We start from the raw sequence: 16,335 nt of genomic DNA, 5'->3' as shown, positions 1-16,335 counted from the left end.
CCTCCCTCCCTCCTTCCTTCCTTCCTTTCCTCCCTCCCTCCCTCCCTCCTTCCTTCCTTTCCTCCCTCCCTCCCTCCCTCCTTCCTTCCTTCCCTCCCTCACTTGTTTCAAACATTAGGATCAGCTAGTTGCTCAATACTTGAGAAGGAAGGAAGACAGGAAACCCCATCTTCCTAGGGACTAGAAACCCCCAAGACTTCTCTCCCGCGATTGCCTCATCGCGGTCAGACGCAGCCCTGAATATGAATGAACTCCTGGAGCCTATCTTGGCTCGGTCCGTGGGCGGGGGGCAACGGCACCCGGCCCAGATCTCTTAAGATGGAGAGGCGCTCCCGTTTGCGCCCACCCGAATGAAGAGCCGCCGCCCGCTCTCCGCTCGCCCCCCGCTCGCCCCTCGCTTCGCCAATCCTGCGCTTGGCAGGGACCTCCCTCCGTCGGCAAGGACGGCCGAGGCGATGTTGACGAGGCAGGGGCTGCCTGCCTCCTCCAGAACTGTCGCGGCGGAGCCCGCCGAGCCCAACAGCCTCGCCGCGAAGCGCAGGCGGCGCTGACACCGGGAGGGGCCGCTGCCCGCCGCCCAGGGAAGCCGAGCCGGGGCTCCCCGTCCCAACTTCCACTTCTCCCGCCTTTTGCCTTCGGCGGCCGACCGGATTTGGAAGGCGACCACCCGCGTACCTGTTGGCCGGCCGGTTGGGAGGGGGCGGGGGGGGCGCGGAATCCCGCGGGCCCCCTCTCCGATGGTGCGCGACCCCGTGCAACCCGCCTCCCTGGCAGAGCCAGTGCGTGGCCCGGGGCCCGGCGAGGTCCAGAGGAGGGGTCCCGCTCCGAGCTTCGGGACTTCTCCCCTTCTGCCCCGCGCCGCTTGAGGTGTTTTCTGCAGCAGGCGGCTTGTTTCTCCTTCTGGGACGAGCCCACCAGCCGAGGGAGCCCCGGCTAAGGCAAACTCCCGGGACCGCGAAGGGCGGCGTGATTCCCTCAGGCAAGGAAGGGACTGTCGCCGGGGGTGGGTGGGGGGAGTGAGCGTGGAAGGGGAGAAGGACGGACTGGAGCGCCTCTGACCCACCACCTGTCAGAACCTGCGGAAGATCCTGGCGGCCCTTTGGATCGGAGCATCTCGCGTTGGAAAGGCGCTTTTGGAGACGCGGGTTTTTTTTTCTTGCCCAGAACAAGAGCGGGGCAAAGAAAAGCGAGATATATACATCTGCTCTCTCCTCCACCCACCCGTTTCTGAAACCCTCCAGCACCGTTTCCTGCAGGGTTGCTGCACTTTCCTCCGGCTGCTCGGATCATGTCCGCTAAGCTTCTAGTGGTCTTCTTCCTCCTCTCCGTTTTCCAGGCCGGGTAAGTGCCACTAGCGCATTTGTCACCTGCTAATCTTTCTCTCTCTCTCTCTCTCTCACCCACCCACCCCTCCTATCTCTCTCTTGGGTTTGTTTGTTTGTTTTAAAGAGATTTCCTTAAAACAAAGCAAATCTTACAGGCAACAGATTCATCTACCCCCCTCCCCCCGCCGCCCTTTCCCTTTCCCTTGGTGCTTTATACAGGACAAGGAAAATAACTTGGTACTTTGGGGAACGCCCGGTGAAATAGAGCAGGTGCGTGGGTAGGCGCGCACTGAAATGGATCAGGCGCACACAGTCGAAGCGCAGTGAAATTGACTTGGATCTTGACACCAGCAACCCCGCCGCCACATCATAACTGAGTACAGCTGCGCCCCCCCCCCAGCTCTTCGCCGCCCGTTCTTATTACCCAGGTTTGGGGAGGCAACGCAAACCCCCTCTCCCCTCACCCAACCCTCCTCCCCCCGCCCCCAAACCGGCCGGGGTCCTGATCCCTTCGAACCCTTCTCTCCTCCCTACCCACCGCTTTGAATTCCTCTCTCTCTCTCTCTCTCCTCCCTCTCCCTCTCTCCCTCTCCCTCTCCCTCTCTCTCTTCTGCGGAAAGTTTTCCTCTCGACTTCATTTGCTAGAGAAAACCCGAAGTGAGGTTTCCTTCCCTTCCATCTCTCGCGCCGTTTTCAAGCTCGGGCGGTTGTCTGGGTTGTCGGAAACGAGCATCGAGGGAGAAATGCCGCATCCGGACGCGTTGGTAGGACTCCAGGGGGTGACGGCAGACCGCCTGGGTGCGCCTTTTCCTGTGGCTCGGATTCCGTGCCTTCTGTCTTTGGCCGGTCCGAATTTGGGAAAGGCTAGGAAGAGAAGCGAGAGGGTGGCGGTTAGTCGGTTAGACCTGCAAATAAAGGAACCGTTTCCCTCAATTAAATGAAAGAAATCATCCCCAAGGAGAAGCCAGACGATGTGGGGAACGTGGTGAGAGCAGGAAGCTTTATGGACCGTGTTTGTGTCTCCACAACTGATTTTGGTGTGTCCCCAGAGGCTCGTCTCCTTGGATGGCTCCAAGCGATTGCCTTGAGTGGTATTTTGTAAAAAGAGATTATCCAACCAGGTAGCTTCCTTTCAGAATTGACAACATAATGTCACCGAACCAAACATCTACAATCGCCATGTCAATTGCCCAAATGATGGTGATTGGGATCTGTTTGGGACTTCACTTTTCTTGGCATTCCACTGCCCAGTTTTCGCTCCCTGCCCTGCCCCCTTTTCCATTCTCACGAGCAACCCTTCCTGAAATGGCAACTCACGGACTGAACCTGAATGATGGTTCATGATTTGGTTCTATTTATTTGAACTGCTCAGGTTACTAGTGGAGTGGCATCCACAGATTTCTAAACCATCCTAAGATGGTACAGCATCGTTTCCCCTTCTAATTTTCAAGTCACCAAATATACATACAGGCAGGTACAACCCCAGCATTCTGAATCAGCGGTATGGCTTTAAAGGAAAGTTTGGAGGATAAGATTACAAGTGGCTGCTTTTGCTGAGTGCCAGATGTTTTCCTGCATTCATCTGTTGGGGAATGCTAGTTAGAAGGTGGTTCGCACTTGAGTCTTGCTTGGAGGCTTCATGGAGTCTGTCACTCTGGAATAGATCCATGAACTAGAGAGATCCAAGTAGGATCTTCTTGAATCTTATTTTAAGCAACTAAAAAGATCTACCTGGTTAATGTGCAATACATCACAATGATTTAAACTTAGATTTTTCTTTTCTTTTGAAAGGCAGATGGCAGGCTTCATCTTACAAGAGGCATTCCCTCAAATGACATGTTTTTGAAAAGTATATAAAAAATAGTATGGGCATTTTTCCTTATGCCAAAATTATTATTAGGAATAAGTTATGTTTTCCTTTCCTGTCCCTCGTCCCTCCCCCATGAATGATAAATGATAATGGAGAGGAGGTGGAGTTAGGATAACAAGAAAGAAAGAGAGCATTGGTTTTGGGGTAAATTCTAAGCCCATGCTAATATCTTGAAGGTTTAGTGTTTAATGCACAATTTATAAAAGGATCTCAAGGGAGATCCTGTGAGATGTAGCTTAGTTGTTCATTCCCCTTATTGCTCCAATGTCACCAGTGGCAGTGGAAGGTAAGAATCATTAAGGGCATTGTTCCTGGGGACAAAAGCAAATCCCACTAGCCATAATAGTTCATCTCTCTCTCTCTCTCTCTGTCTGTCTCTGTGTGTGTGTGTGTGTGTGTGTGAGAGAGAGAGAGAGAGAGAGAAGGAGGGAGGGAGGGGGAGAGAGAGAGAGAGAGATGACTGAGGACACACTGAAGCAAAATATTAGTCTACTTCTTTTACAGGCATACGTTTGAGATTTCAGATAAACATTAAATGAGGTAGATCCATCATATGGAGATTCCAAGATCAGGAAACACTGATATGATCACAGAAGCGACTGGCAGATCTAATTCTCGGAATAAACATGGCAGGAGGATGGTTGCTGCAAAAGATTATCACAGTTTATTCCTCTGGAAACCATTACAGCAGATTTTCCATCCAAAAGTTCTTTCTTAATATTCTGTGGCAGATATTGGAACAAGGTGTCAGGCAACCTATTCAATCATCATTTTCGGCAGCAGTTTACCTAGATGGGGCGAGGGCCATTCTTTTAACTCTTCCTTTTCTCCGCTGTAGTTATTGCTGGGTTCTCCGTGTATCTAAATTTACCAACTTTCCACAGGAAGCAAATGTAGCAACTCCAAACTAGAAAGGAGGCATGATGCACATTTCCAGATTTTGGTATTTTCTATTGGAGGAAGAGTTGTGCATTCCTAAGAGAAGAATCTGGTTCAAGATGCATTTCTTAATTGATTTTTTTTGCAAGCGCAAAGTGGAGAAATAATGGAGAAGTTCACCTGAAGACCTCTTACCGCAAATTGTGTGGGCTGCTTTTTGAGGCTACTCAAATAGCTAAGTTCCTTGCCTAACCACTAGCTCCATATTCATAACAAGTCTTTGGGGATAAGAAGTGACGCCATGTAGGTGTTTTCATGGCTAAGATGTGGCAATGCTCAAATCCTGGACTATTAATGCTAGCTGTAAAACTGATTGTTGCAGCTAGTAAACAGTTTTCAGGATGCTTCAGCTTGGTAGCGCATTCAAGAATCCATCTTCTCTCCTGCTCCCACTTTTCTGGTTCCTAACAGGTCTGGAGTCATATTTATATGATAAATTCATCCATCAACCCAACCCAACTGCGGTGAATTAACACCTGAAGTTTAAATGTTCCCAGCCTTCTTATATCAGGGCACTGATGGACCAGACAAATAACACTTTTGTCTATCAAATGCTTTGTTTGTTTGTTTGTTTGTTTACAGACAAGACTACTTTTCTTATTATTCTTATTTTTTATCTTCCTATCAGTTGGAAACTGAGTTTTTGCCAAACATGTAGCTTTCATTACAAAATAGAAATGGGTGTGAAATTTGATGCATTTGAGCTTCAAAATAAAATCATTTGGTGATGTATGTGTGGAAATTTGGAACACAAGTATAGTAAGAAACCGCTATTTTCCAAAAGTACAGTATGATTTATGAAAGCAACCCTCCAAATGAAGTACATTAGGAGAAACAGCAAGTATGCAAAAATTTATGTATTAGGGAAAACGATGGAGAAAACGCAAACATTAAAGAAAAGTATGCATATGTATTCATATTCATTCAAACTTTTGGGGGGCATGTTTGCAACTTTAGACCTAAATTACTGTTGATGATTTCTGTGAAAATGGCATCAGATAACAGAATAACAGACTTGGAGACCTTCTAGTCCAACCCCATATACCATTTCAGACAATTGTTATCCAATCTCTTCTTTAAAAACCCACTGTGTGTTGGAGCATCCACAACTTCTAGAGGCAAATTATTCCACTGATTAATTGTTCTAACTGTCAGAACAATTACTCCTTAGTTCTAGGTTGCTTCTCTCCTTGATTAGTTTCCATCCATTGCTTCTTGTTCTGCCTTCAAATACTTTGGATAATATCTTCACCCCCTCTCTTTGTAGCAACCCCTGAGATCTTGGAACACTGTTGTCACATTACCCCTAATCCTTCTTTTCATTAAACTAGACATACCCAATTCCTGCAACTGTTCTTTATACAGTATGTTTTAGCCTCCAGTCCCCTAATCATCTTTGTTGCTTTTCTCTGTACTCCTTCTAGAGTCTCAACATCTTTTCGACCAAAACAAAATTGCCCTTTCCTTGTTAGAGCATGGCAAAGTATTTGACCAAGTTTATGAGATGATCTAACATCCAAGTCATCTAAGACAGTGGACATTGTTCCCATATTCTCTGGCAATGGAATCTACACTGTTTAATGAATATTCTTGAGTACTAGAATAAATACAAATTGTCCTCTGTATGGACTTGCCACATATTCTGTTTATGTTTACACCGCCATCCTCTTCTTGACTGAAAAGCCCTTAAAAACCTCTTCCACAATATTCCACCTTCTGTTCGATTTGCTCTTTTCTATACCTTTTCTACTCCGTCCCATGTGATGGGATGATTAGAGCTTTACATGATCATCCAGATGCAGTGAAACCACATATTTGTATGAACAGAGGAAGTGACTAACCTTTTTATTTCCAACTCCTTCCCAATAATTTTGGAGACAAATGTTTCTTTTGTATCCCACTGCACACTGAATTGAGATTTGCAGCTTACTATCCCAGCCCCATGATCTTTTATGTTGCAGTCCTGTCTGATTATCACCACAGGGGTTTCTTCCCAAAATTTAAAACCCTTTTGCATTACATCAAATCTAATTTTGTTGGCCCAGATAAGTCCTTTAATTCTGGTTTAGAGATGCTGCTAAGATGGGCTAAGCTTGGGTTGACTGGGTCCAAATGACAGTCTAGAACATAAATACTGATTTTGTAGTAATCTAGACTTGATTTGGCCAACATACTCATAGAACATAGAACATAGAATAATACAGTTGGAAGGAACCTTGGAGATACTCTAGTCCAACCTCCTGCTCAAGCAGGAGATCCTATACCATTTCAGACTAATGGTTGTCCAATCTCTTTTTGGAAGCCTCCAGTAAAAGAGCACCCACAACTTCTGAAGGCAAACTACTCTATTGGTTAGTTGCTCTCTAATTTTCTCCTGAACTCTAGAGTTCTTCTCTGCTTGGATAGTTTCCAGCAAGCCACATTAAGAGTTGCTAGAATGCATGACCATAGATATTCTTTATATCACTGTCTTCTGATTTTGTCACAAATGAAATAATAATTGGTTCCTTTGTAATACAAATGATTAAGAGAGATTCTTCACACCATTCAACTGGTTGCTTGGTTTCTCTTCCTTAATTAGCTACCGGATCATGGAAGACTGATTCTCTTATCTGATGGCTTTGGAATCCTGATGAGAAATTAAATTGTAATGAGTGGTGATAGTTAATGATCAGCCTTTTGAGTCAGCATCTTGCAAGCAACATGTATTAGTTGTGTCTAAAGTCTACAGTTCGATTAGGGATCACTATGAATCATATAATTACGTCCATTTTTTGAAATAAGTACAAACTTTTCTTGGTTTATACTAGGGTTACTTTCCCTGATAATCCTGCATAAAACAAAACAATGAACTCACAAAAAACAGGGTAGCAGGGTATGGTATCAATTTTTTAAAAATTCAAACACATTAAAAATGTGTTCATGATTGGTAAACCCTTGTGCTACATTGTTCAAACATGTTTCATTTCTTCTCTCATGTTGTATGGATGGTAAAAGCATTTCTCCACTTATTCTATTGCATGCAAGTATCATAACAGACAAGAAATAAAACTGCATGACACATTTTATTAGCATTCTTTCTTATGTTCCGCATAGTAAATTTCCCCAGTTTAAAACTCATCCTAAATCTGAAAATCCTTCAGCTTTGGGGTAAGGAAAAAGCACTGTTGTGGTTTACAGATTTTGGGAATTTTGTGAATGGTTTACAGATTTTGTGTGTGAAATTATTTTGATATAGTTTATTATTTGGCTAAGAATTTGGTTTCTGTAAAAAAAAAATATGGAAGCATGGTTCATTTGCACCAGAGATCTGGAAACATATCAAAACTTCTTCCCACCAAAACTACCTGAAGACTTTCTCAACAAAACAAAAGATGCTGAAAAGTAAATGGAGACAGCCAGGGGTGGGATTCAATTATTTTAACAACTGGTTCTGTGGGCATGGCTTAGTTGGTGGGTGTGGCTTGGTGGTCATGTCACTGTCTGGGCATGGCCAACTCAACATCACTCACATCGAGGCACGCATCTCCTTGTCTGGCTTCTCATGACTGTGGGGATGCTGCAACAGTCATAAGTGTGAAAAAGGGTCATAAGTCACTTTTTTCAGTGCCATTGTAACTTTGAATGGTCACTCCACATAAGCAAAGTACCAGCAATGGAGGGGGAAAAAAACTCCAGAGAAGTTCCTGAGACAGGAAGTCTAGTCCTGCCAAGAACGTAATAAGGGTTAACAGAGAGGCAGTTTCTGTAAGCAACACCAGAATGTTTCCTTTCTGCCTTCCTTACAGGATTAGGCCAGTAATTTCTTCTAACAAGTGGTACTCCGAACTGCTTAGAATGTTAACAATCTGTTCTAGCGAATCGGTGCGAACCTGTAGAATCCCACCCCTGGAGACAGTACACACAAGTAGAACCATAGCACAACATTATGATAAATGTTGTGAGCAAGAGCAGAAATGGGTTTTGTTGGGAAAATCTTAGGTGGTTTTGGTGGGAAGACGTTTTAGCATGTTTCTAGATCACTGGTGCAAATTAACCACTCCATCATTTGCATAATAGCAATTTATTTTCACAGAAAGCAAATTCTTAGCCAAATGATAAAGCACATAAAAGTGAATTCCCAACCTAGGAAAACCTGTAAATCATAACAGTGCTCTGAGAAAGTGAAAATAACGCATGTCTGCACATGTTTGATCTTTAAAATTCTATAGCAACTCTTAATTTTCCTATTAATTGAATTAAATTAACCTTCTTTAAGCCTGGGTGGAGAGTCAGTGGTCTTCCAAATGCTTTGGATTCCAATTCCCATGGTCCCCAGGTAGGGCAGTTAGGGAGTGACTGGAGTTGTAGATCTTAAAGTCATCTCAATTCAATTAGAGGGTGTCTTGATTGCAGCTCAAGATACAAATTGAAGTATGTTTTTTTCTTTCCTCCTAAAACCAATGATGAAAATGAAAGTTGAGTTAATTCATTCTCTTCCCCATCCACCCACATATAAAATCTGGCAACAGTTCACAGCCATTAAAGAAAACCTGAAATATTTGTCATGAATGCAGATATACTGTTATACTCCCCTCCTCCATGCATAATTTACAGCAGTCATTTCAACTGCCAATTTCAGTGCATTGTGGTGATTTTAAAGACTTAATATTCACAGTGCAGAAAGAGCCGAAGGAACATTTGACCCTGAGTAGATAAGAACAGATAGAAAGATAGAAATAGACAGGATGAAGGTTGTCCATTTATTTTTAATTATTTAGGATGTTATTACTCTGTAGTTTTTCTCCTTTTTTAAGTTTTACAGGAAAAGCACCCAGACATTGTAGCCGTTTTTTCATACCCCGCCTTTCTCCCAGTTAGAATACGTGATGTACTTTCACATATTGCTTTTTTTTTTTCTTATCACAACCTATCAAATAGAAAAGACAAAACACAGCACAGCGTTTTTGTTTTGGTTACGTTATAATATCTCCTCATAACATATACTGCATGCACAGCTACCTCATTTTTATCTATTAGTTAGTTAGTTGTTTACAATATTTAGACAGCTCCAATCAAAAAGACTCTGGCTAGTGTGCAACAGGGAAAACAACAATCTAGTGACCAACTCTTTAAAACATTACACTCAGTCTACAGTGCCAATACATTGACAATTACCCTGACTAATCATCTGTGTGCCACATTCCATTCTACTTGAGCATCTGTGCCATCTTCAAAGGAAGCTCCCATAGTCCAGTCAGGGAATGATATCGAGACTCACAGAAAACATGCATGAATGATATGCAGCAATTACAGAATTTAAGGCTCAGCAGGCATACATTGTTGGTTTTTATACCCAAGAAATTCCTGCTAACCCCGTTTCCTTCCTTAGTTGCTCTTCCTCTTTGTTGCTGGGCTTTTTAAAAGATCCAACATGGATTTTTTTTTCCAGTTTTGAATGTCACTAAAATTTCAATCAAGTAATAGAAAGTGTAGGGCTAATTGGTTGCTCAGTAACTTCTAAATACATTGTTTTCTCTTTTTGAATCAAAACCAGCACTTCAACTGACCCAAGTTATAAAAAAAACAACAGAATTGTTGTTTCTACAGCATAGAATAAATATTTGGTTGTGGATCGAGCCTTGACTTCTTGAAGATAAATCTATCACAAGAAAACCAGGATGGAACTTAAACTTCAGGAATCTAGTACAGACAGTCCTTGACTTACAACAATTCAATTGTAACTTTGAACAGTCACTAAATGAATTGTTGTGACTGTTCAAAGTTACAATGGCACTAAAAAAAGTTGACTTATGGCCAGTTTTCACACTTATGACCATTGCACATCCCCATGGTCATGTTATTTACATTCAGATGTTTGACAACTGGTTCATATTTGCAACTGTTGGAATGTCCCGGGGTCATGTGATCACCTTTTGTGACTTTCTGGCAAGTAAAGTTGATAGGAAAGCTAAATTCAGTTAACAACAGTGCAAGTAATTGAATGACTGCAGTGATTCACTTAACAAATGTGGCAAGGAATCATAAAACAGGGCAAAAAACACTTAGCAAATTTATTTTAAAATTTAGTATAAATTTGGGGCTCAATTGTGGTCATAAGTTGAGGACCACCTGTACTTAAGAAATGTTAGATTTTAGACTACACAATCTTACCTGAACTTGAAGATTTTTTCCCCTTTAAATAGCATGTTTTATTGTCACCTGTATCTATTCTATTAGGAACCATCCCTTTTGGCATCTGCAGAGGAAGAATCAAAAATATGTTGCACGAACACCCAAAATGATCAGAGAGTGTGGTAGGATGTCATAGTTTTGTTTTCATCATTCTTTGTGATGAAAGCACAAAGATATTGCAGCTGCTGCAGCTCTTCCCCTGACTTATTCTGAGTGCTTCTGTTGTGGTTAGCTGGCAGCAGGTGCGGAAGGCTGAGAAGAGTGAGGACTCAGATGAGGTGCCAGGACCATTAGGGAGTGGACTGCTGCCTTCAGAGATTGTGGGGCTGGCAGCAGCGATGAGGAGGTTCCCGAGGAGCCTGTGCCAAGTGCGCGTGCATGCAGGGCTGCTCACAGGAAAGAGCAGCTGCAGCAGCATGGGTGACTCGGGAGTAAGGCTGCAAGGTAATGGCCCCTCTTTCAAGAAGATAAAAGCCAGCTGTGAATCAGATGTTCTTTGTAGGAAGCAAAGACGTTTTGACACTCAAGCCTCGTGGACATTCCAGTATCTTAAGTTGGTATTTTAAGACTCTTGTGTTGTAAAATATTTCTAGATCACCTTATCTGTTATTCTTGGCAGCCTCACACAGTTTTGGCGAGGCTCATGCTTATCAAAGTTAATTAGTTTGCAGCAGCCTTTTAACTGGGGGTTCGTAAGAATCATTAAAAGGTTTCTGTTCCCTTTGGTTTGTGTTCGTTTTATTGGAAAAGTGTTTGGGTCAGAACAGCTTCAAAGTTTGATACTGAATGCAAGTAAGGATTTTCTGGGCCAAAGTAGGCTTAAGATACTGCTTTGCCAGAACTGCTCAGAACCCAAACTTATTGAAGTAGAATTGGAATGGCTCCATCTGAATATAAATTGAATTTACCTTGTATCCTCTAATAAGTCATTCCAGCAAGAAAAATAATTCAGCTAATGTGTCTTGACAAATCATGGATGTTAGCATTTGAAATGTAACAGGCATAGGAAGAGTTAGGAGTGGTATTCAGCAGGTTCTGACCAGTTCTGGAGAACTGGTAGCGGAAATTTTGAGTAGTTTGGAGAACCGATAAGTACCACTCTGGTTGCCCCCCCCCCATCTATTCACTGCCTCCCAAGTTCCAGCTGATTGGAGTCCCAGCTGATCAGCTGGGTCTTCTTTTGTTGCCCTGCACAGGAGAATGGAGATGGAAAGCAGGTTAGTGGGGTGGAGAGGGAATGGGATTTTGCAGTGACCTTCCCCTGCCATGCCCACCAAGTCCTGCCACACCCACCAAGCCATGCCCACAGAACCGGTAGTAAAAAAAATTGAATGCCACCACTGGAGTGACCCACTAAGTGCCATGAGAAACAAATTACAGCTTCCTTCGACTTTTGTTTTAGTTCAAATATTGAAGATGCACTCATTTAACTTAGTACTAATACAGCTCTCAGAATAAGTAATTTAACTTAGGCGGCACTCATATTTGGTTGCTTGCTGGTGCTTGTATAAATTAAATTAAGCTGTAGCAAACTCTCAGATGCAATGAGAAATGGTAAAATATGAAAAAAAATTAACTTGTGGAGAGGTAGGCAAAAAGGATGAAATTAAGGGGGAAAAAAATCACAGTAAGAAGACTAGGCTTTTATGGTGGTGTGCATAAATGAAGCCAGAAGTTGTTCATTCTACTCATAAATAGTCAATCTGGGAATGTTTGGCTTTATTTTTCCTTTTCATAAAATATAACCCATCTTTCTGAAATATAAATCAGATTGCTTATACTTTCAAAAAAGCATGGGAAGCTACCATATTCCAAACCAGCTTTTCTACTCCAATTATGGGTGACATGTAATACTCTAAATCAGAGCTGTCAAACTCCTGGCCCGTGGGCCAAATGCGTCACATGCTGGACACACACATGCCCAGTTTAGTGAAGCGGGAAAATATGTCACGTGACACAGATATGTCATGTGACGCTGTGAGTTTGACACCCCTGCTCTAAATGTTGCTAAACTTGAATACCGTGGAGTAGTCAAGAATAAGTAATCCCAGTCCAACAACAATGCAAGACCTACAAGCTTTCCTTCTAGGATTTTAACCAAAATGAAAATTTCCTCTCTTATTCAACTACCAGATTCTTTGAACTAAAATACCGACTGAACTTGCAAACATCCACATTAATGCATATGATCCCTCCCCAGCTGCATAATGCAATGGTTTTGTATCAAAATATTCTTTATGTCTTCCTGCTTTTTGAAAGTTGTGGAAGTGGTAGAATCAAACTTGGCACTTTAAAATTTCTGGTGTCAATTCAGTTTTTCAGTACCTAGTGCTCCAGTTGAAAATTTATATTGCTAAAAAAAATATAAAGTTCTGAAAAAAGCCAATCTAATTTGAGTGCCTACACTGTAGGCCTACACTTCATGATTCTGGAAGAAAGCTGAATTTGCTAAGTTAAGAAGGCTGGGGGTTTTAGTCAGTTACAAGAGCTTTATCCCCAAATTTCTTGCCAAGGCTTCTTTGCATAGAAAATATAAAATAATTTAAAATGGGAGTAAAATGACAAGATTTTGCATTTGAATGTTTTATATTATAATATTTGCAGATAAAATGCTGTATTCGAAGTTTTCTAGACTGCTCTATTGTCCCTGTGTGCTACAACTTCAAAAATGTAAATGGAGGCATCACGTATAATTTGTTTAAATGACATTTATTTATTCCTAAATTTGTGATCTGGTGGACAAATATTGATGTAAAAATGTGCAATTATTTTTAATAGAGTGCGCTTTTAGCCTTCAGCCTTCCAGAATAGGCCAGTATGATAAACTAACATGTTTTTAACCTAATAATAAAAAACACATTCACATGAAGGATTTTCTCAGCTTGCTCAGCTTTTATTTGTGTATGGTGTGTAATTTACATGATTTTAAATTATTTTAAATTGCAGTTCAAGAAAGGTGGAAGAGGATGACTTTGATGATTTTACAACAAACCAAAAATGGGTAATGTCTCCAAAAGCTCATGATAGTGATGTGACACTGTTGTTAAACAAGTTACTGAAAGAATATGATAAAAAGCTGCGACCTGATATTGGAAGTAAGTGTTTTTTCTTTCTAATTTCTATGAAGAAGACTATGAATACTTACATATCTAATTGCAGATAGTTATTCTCATTATAATGATCAATCACCATGATCTGAAAAGTATACTTATTGGTGGAGTTTTGCTTCTGTCTGATTAGATCTAGTATGGTAGTATAAAGCTTCAAGTATCACAATAAGGAAATATGCTGTACATTTAAATATGAACTAAGTAACTCATTATATAATAGTTTAATTATTTATTCATCTACATTTACATTGTGAATATTGTAAGTTTTAATTTCAACTCCATCTCCAGCATACTCCAAAATTATGCTATTATGATTGAAAGTATATTTTAAAAAGACCATGAAATGGACATTGAATTTAGCCTAATTTTTTGAATGTAAGATGAACGTGATAAAAACTCTCAAGAATGAGCATCTGGTAGTTCTCTGGAAGTTGACAGAATACATTTTCCATTATCTTGGATATTAACTGTTCATCTTACAGTTGATGCTAATAATATTTGAAAGGCCAGAGGTAGCCCATAACTGGTAGACAAGAATAAAATGGACACTGTGAGTATACTATTGATACAGATCATTTTTACAGTTCTATTAATTAAATTAAACTGGTAGAAGTTAAACACTGATATGCAATTTAACCACAATATTTATTATGAGGATTTAGAAATGGGCATTAGTGTAAAGCCCCTTTAAAAACTGTTAGGTAAGTTTGCAGAAGCTAAGAGTTTTCTCTGCAAATATTAATGGTGATAATGAAGAATGGCACTTGGTTTTAGAAGTAATATATCTGTATAACGAAGTATGCTGAAGCACAGCTCCTTTTCATTCTTTGCCACTTGGGAGGTAGCTATATTAATCAAAAGCAAAAAAACAAAATAAAACAGGCTTATGACAGCTTAAACATTCAGGGTTACTATAATATGAGCATTTAAGGGCTGATAATATTTCATCAAATGCAGGATGTGTTACCCTCTATTGACAGAAGTATTTGCATAATATATATATGCACATACATAGATATATAGAGAGGGGGGGCAGAGCGGGGAGAGGGAGAAATATGTTATGATTATATATGAAAAGCTGAAGATATGCAAGACAGCTATTGCAAACACTTTTTGAAACAGGGTTGATTGGAGCATTGAATTATTTGTTTTTCACTATTTTTTCCTACTAGTAACCTCTGTCCCTGTCCAAGTCATTTTCTCATGTATAATTTGCTCTGATTAGTTGATTATAAAGATCAGGCTTTTCATTTTCATTTTGGGAAGTTATCTCTTTGCAAACCTGTTTTGATCGTGATTTGGCAGCCTAGCAAGGATAACAACAATAATGTTGTTCATGAAATGCTTTGGCTAAAGAAATCTGAGTTTATTGGGCCCAAGAAAGAATAGCTTTAAAATCTTTTCCACTAATGTGATAAAAAGGATAGATTAACACAGTTTTCCACTGAACTGTCTTCTTCTTACAGTCTCTGGTTAGTTGAAATGTAGAGCCATGGTTGTGCAGTAAGAGCTGTGCTGGTACAGTGGTTAGAATACAGTATTGCAGGCCTATTCTGGCACTGCCAGCAGTTTGATCCTGACTGGCTCAAGATTGACTCAGCCTTCCACCCTTCCAAGGTTAGTAAAATGAGGACCCAGATTGTTGTGGGCAATATGCTGATTCGGTAAACCACTTAGAGAGGGCTTTAAAGCACTATGAAGCAGTATATGAGTCTAAGTGATATTGCTATTGTTTACTTCTGGCCAACTGTTGGCTTATCAGACCATGCGCTGCAGTAATAAAGACCTGTGCCATACCTGAAAAAGACTCCAATTCCAGCTGTATTCCAGATCTCCTCTAACTATTACAGAATTACCGATTGCATCCACAAGATCAGGTCTCAATACTTGTTCATTTTTCACTTGTTGTGGCCATAATATGGCCAGCAGTACTCTTTATTTACTATTCTGGCAAGCAGGCCAGTTCATTGATTGATTGATTGATTGATAGACAGACAGACAGACAGAATTCTTTATTTGGCCAAGTGTGATTGGACACACAATAAATTTTTCTTGGTGCATATGCTCTCAGGGTACATAAAAGGAAAGATACATTCATCAAGAGTCAAGAATAATAAGGTACATCACATAATAGGGTACAGACAGGTCCCCCATAGGATAGACAGAAAGAGGATAGATGGATAATTAGATGGATGCACAAACGGACATACACACAGATACAAGCATTGGAATATTATTTTAAAGGTAACTATATTATCCAGTGGAAGTACACTTCAGCTGCTGATGATTGTGGTTGAACTTAAATATTTGATTCCATATCGCTTGAAAAGAACCTTTCTTTAAAACAAAACCATCAGCTTCTCCTAGGGAAAATGTTGGGGCTATTACCTAGTCTCTGGTTTGTGAAATGACCACCAACAATAAAAATCCTGTATTTTGCATTGTTTAAAATCTCACAAATTGTGTGTATGCAATGTCTCTCTGTATGGGCATGTGTGTTTGCTGTGTTAATACAGTATATATTCTTAATTCTGTTAACACCTTATGCATCTCATGCAAGTGATAACTGTTTTGGAGTAGACTTAAGGCAAAAAACAAAGCTTTCTTCTAGAGAAAATGGGGTGGTGTAAAACAAATTTTTAAAATAGGAAAGAAAACTAAACATGAATTGGTTCATGAGGAATGGATATATTTAGTATTGCTCTTAGGCTACGATGTTCTTCCATCAAAGTAATATTTGTCCCCACTCTCTAGGCTTTCAAAAAAGGAACCAAGAATCAATTTATTGAGCTTGACCTTTTAAATTGCTTTAGATGGTTCTCACATTTTAAAAGGCTTTTGTTATTGTTTTCCAGGACTTTGCCCAGCTTACTATTCACAGCTTTGGAGAAAAGATAGCATAGAACCATTATTAATA

At 40.8% G+C, this 16,335-nt stretch overlaps 1 protein-coding gene across 1 annotated transcript in view; it reads left to right on the top strand.

The window, feature by feature from the left end:
* The first annotated feature begins 1,021 nt into the window (after positions 1–1,021).
* The window catches only part of GABRG3 (gamma-aminobutyric acid type A receptor subunit gamma3), a 415,770-nt gene continuing 400,456 nt past the window's right edge, over positions 1,022–16,335 (top strand). Inside the window, exons 1-2 of the mRNA XM_087938441.1 lie at positions 1,022–1,341; positions 13,255–13,403. Of these exons, the coding sequence (XP_087794567.1) occupies positions 1,289–1,341; positions 13,255–13,403 (202 nt within the window). The 5' untranslated portion in view covers positions 1,022–1,288. The remainder of the gene's footprint in view (positions 1,342–13,254; positions 13,404–16,335) is intronic.

The sequence above is a fragment of the Pseudonaja textilis genome, chromosome 8 (genome assembly GCF_049901715.1).
Source record: "Pseudonaja textilis isolate UNSWEBS1 chromosome 8, rPseTex1.2, whole genome shotgun sequence".
Lineage (NCBI taxonomy): Eukaryota > Metazoa > Chordata > Lepidosauria > Squamata > Elapidae > Pseudonaja > Pseudonaja textilis.
Note: the sequence above shows the minus strand (reverse complement) of the source record. Positions and strands in the feature narration are given on the sequence as shown.